At 35.0% G+C, this 1,296-nt stretch overlaps 1 protein-coding gene across 1 annotated transcript in view; it reads right to left on the bottom strand.

The window, feature by feature from the left end:
* Window positions 1–1,296, bottom strand: part of LOC119586498 (serrate RNA effector molecule homolog) — a gene marked incomplete in the record, with an annotated part of 17,399 nt that overhangs the window by 13,298 nt on the left and 2,805 nt on the right. The window contains 1 exon segment of the mRNA XM_037935237.1: window positions 497–670. Within this exon segment, the coding sequence (XP_037791165.1) occupies window positions 497–670 (174 nt within the window).

The raw sequence follows: 1,296 nt of genomic DNA, 5'->3' as shown, positions 1-1,296 counted from the left end.
CAGATTTAATTTTTCTACTCAAACTATGAAGTTCATCTACCTGAATTACCTACTATAAACAAGAAGAAACTCATGTGAAAAGTAAAAGAGATAAAGAACAAACAGTCACAAGTAACTAGTCTATAATTCTACTCAATATTCTCTTGCACACCATGACACCTGGCTGTACACAAGAAATATTTAAATCATAAAGGCTTCCATAAAAAGAATTCTGCTAGGTTGAGCTAATCTGGCACAAAGATTAAGAAGTTTCTACTCTACTGAGGACCTATACTAATAACAAAAGATAAAAATAATTTCTAACCTTGCAGTTCCAAAATGATTCTTTCTAGACGTGTTAATGCCTGTAATAACCCTATGCCACCTCCCTAGACCACAGCCACTCAAACCCATAACCTGTTCTGATCCTTCCTCAACTCTCCCTACTATTCTATCCTCAACTCTTCAGCAAGGTATACCCCTCTTGAGTAGGAAGGTGATGTTATATGGTGCTCACCATTCTTCTTCTTTATGGTTGATAAAGAATTCATTAAGTTGTTGTCTTTTGAACTCAAGCTTGTAGTCTGAATACTTCCTCAGTGCCTCCTCCTCTGAGATGGAGTCGTCGCACTGCTCCATGAAGGCTTTGAAAGTCATCATTGGTGGCTGCGTTGGGCCCAGTTCATCTAACCTGGAACATGGAAGAGGAAATGCCAATATTTAATATTCTTTACACAAAATTAAAAAATACTTAAAATTCCTGAAAGCTTGTGCATCATGGAGTTACATAGAGAAGCAAATCTCACTTAATATACAATCATTCTGAATTCTGATTAAAACCTGTTAGTGGAATCATTACATATGGATAATCATATTATGAAATAAAAGTAAAATGTCTTTTCCTCCAATCAAGCATTACATGCTTAGCAATCACTGCAATAAATGTATTCACTAAACATCCAATCTACCAACAAAAACACTTGCTAAGGCATGACTATATTAGAAGTGCGAAGCACACAGCACAAAAAAGAACATAATTGCAATCTTAAGAAAGTATACAGTAAAGGGTATAGGGTACAGTAATCAACACTGATGGACTGATGAAACTGAAGATAACTTTCTTCTTTGAAAAAAATTGCCTCATACAGAAATCTTTGAATCATCAAATTAAGAATGGGTGCTTCTTTGATGGGTAGTAAATTTGTAAATGTGAAAAGAATGGGAATTGATGTGACTGTATAACTATCTTTTATGATGGTTATACAAAACCTCTCACACAACAGGAATGGAAAAGGTGGTAAACATATACTGAGTTGC

This window comes from Penaeus monodon, chromosome 21 (genome assembly GCF_015228065.2).
Source record: "Penaeus monodon isolate SGIC_2016 chromosome 21, NSTDA_Pmon_1, whole genome shotgun sequence".
NCBI classification, from domain to species: domain Eukaryota; kingdom Metazoa; phylum Arthropoda; class Malacostraca; order Decapoda; family Penaeidae; genus Penaeus; species Penaeus monodon.
This window is presented reverse-complemented; position numbering and strand designations above follow the sequence as displayed.